This window comes from Myotis davidii, unplaced genomic scaffold, assembly GCF_000327345.1.
Source record: "Myotis davidii unplaced genomic scaffold, ASM32734v1 scaffold1509, whole genome shotgun sequence".
NCBI classification, from domain to species: domain Eukaryota; kingdom Metazoa; phylum Chordata; class Mammalia; order Chiroptera; family Vespertilionidae; genus Myotis; species Myotis davidii.
The window spans coordinates 637,797-639,210 of NW_006299480.1; the positions used below are offsets into that span (position 1 = coordinate 637,797).

Here is a 1,414-nt window from a genome sequence, read left to right on the forward strand (position 1 = left end):
GCCCTCCTAACCAGCCCTGCCCTCAGATGGCCGTGCTGGTGACCCAGGCCAACGGGGACACCCGGGTCACCGAGGAGGCCATCGCGCGGGCCAGGCACTCCCTGAGCGACCCCAACATGCGGGTAAGCAGTGCTCCCGCCCCCCAAGGGGGTCTGGTGTCAGGTTTGGGGCAGGCCTGGGGGTGCGTGGGTCAGGGCTGCCCGGCCCCCCACCAGGAGGGCCTTACCTGAGTGGGTGTTGAGTTCCAGGCCTGAAGCCTCTAAGGGCACATCTTTTTTTTTTTTTTTAATATATTTTTATTGATTTCAGAGAGGAAGGGAGAGAGAGATAGAAACATCAACGATGAGAGAGAATCATGGACCGCTGCCTCCTGCATGCCCCGCACTGGGGATCAAGCCCACAACCCCGGCCGTGCCCTGACCAAGAATTGAACCTTGAACTGTGACCTCCTGGTTCATAGGTCGACGGCTCAGCCACTGAGCCACTACGGCCGGCTGGCCTCTTTGTTTCCTAAGGGCACATCATTAGGTCAGGGAAACCAGAGACATCGTGGGCGAGTACTGTTGTGATGCCCATTTTATAGATAAAGAAACTGAGGCTCAGAGAGGCTCCAGAGTGAGCAGTGGACCCAGTGTTTGCACCTGGTCTGCCTGGCTCCACGTTGTTGCCTTTAAGCCTTCGTGTGGGCAGCTGGGTGGGCAGACGGAGCCTGGGATGGAGCTTCACCCACAGCCTCTGGCCGGAGTCTGGGAATCCGGCTTAAGCACACGGCCTCTGGGGATGGGAGAGGGAAGGGATGGGGCCTGGATGGGGCTGGCGGGGAGGTGGAGCCAAGACAGACAAGAGAGGCAGGCAGTGCAAGGCATGGATGGGGGGCAGGGACCGTTCAAGGTCATCTCCAGCAGGCGGGCTGGCTACTGTGGGTGGGTTCATGCAAGGCCATGTGACCTGCTTGGGGCGGGGGGAGGTGTGCTGATCTGCCCGCCCTCCTGCAGACTTCCTCTGTGAATCCGACTACAGTGCTCCCGGCCCCGCACCCTCACCCCGCATCAGGTTTTTGTGAGTTTGAGGGAAGTTAGGGACCCAGGGCCTGGCTGTCCTGTTTGTAGGATCAGGTCCTGGCGGCTAGCAGGACGCCTCCCCCTGTGCACGTCATGAAGGCTCCAGGGGTCGGGGACCCTTGCCGTTTGGGGGCCTCAGGGCCTCCTCTCCTCACACTGTGAGGCCAGAGCAGAGAAACTCCATGCACCGCGGCCTCTTCTCTCCTTGCCCCCAGGAGTTCATCCTCTCCTGCCTGGCGCGGGACCCCGCCCACAGGCCCTCTGCCCACAACCTCCTCTTCCACCGTGTGCTCTTCGAGGTGCACTCGCTGAAGCTCCTGGCAGCTCACTGCTTCATCCAGCACCAGTGTGAG

The 1,414-nt window shown here is 61.2% G+C and overlaps 1 protein-coding gene across 1 annotated transcript in view; it reads left to right on the plus strand.

Annotated features, from left to right (window-relative positions):
- Positions 1-7: 7 nt before the first annotated feature.
- The window catches only part of NRBP2 (nuclear receptor binding protein 2), a 3,621-nt gene continuing 2,214 nt past the window's right edge, over positions 8-1,414 (plus strand). The window contains exons 1-2 of the mRNA XM_006775177.2: positions 8-122; positions 1,277-1,409. Coding sequence (XP_006775240.1) covers positions 27-122; positions 1,277-1,409 — 229 coding nt within the window. The 5' untranslated portion in view covers positions 8-26. The remainder of the gene's footprint in view (positions 123-1,276; positions 1,410-1,414) is intronic.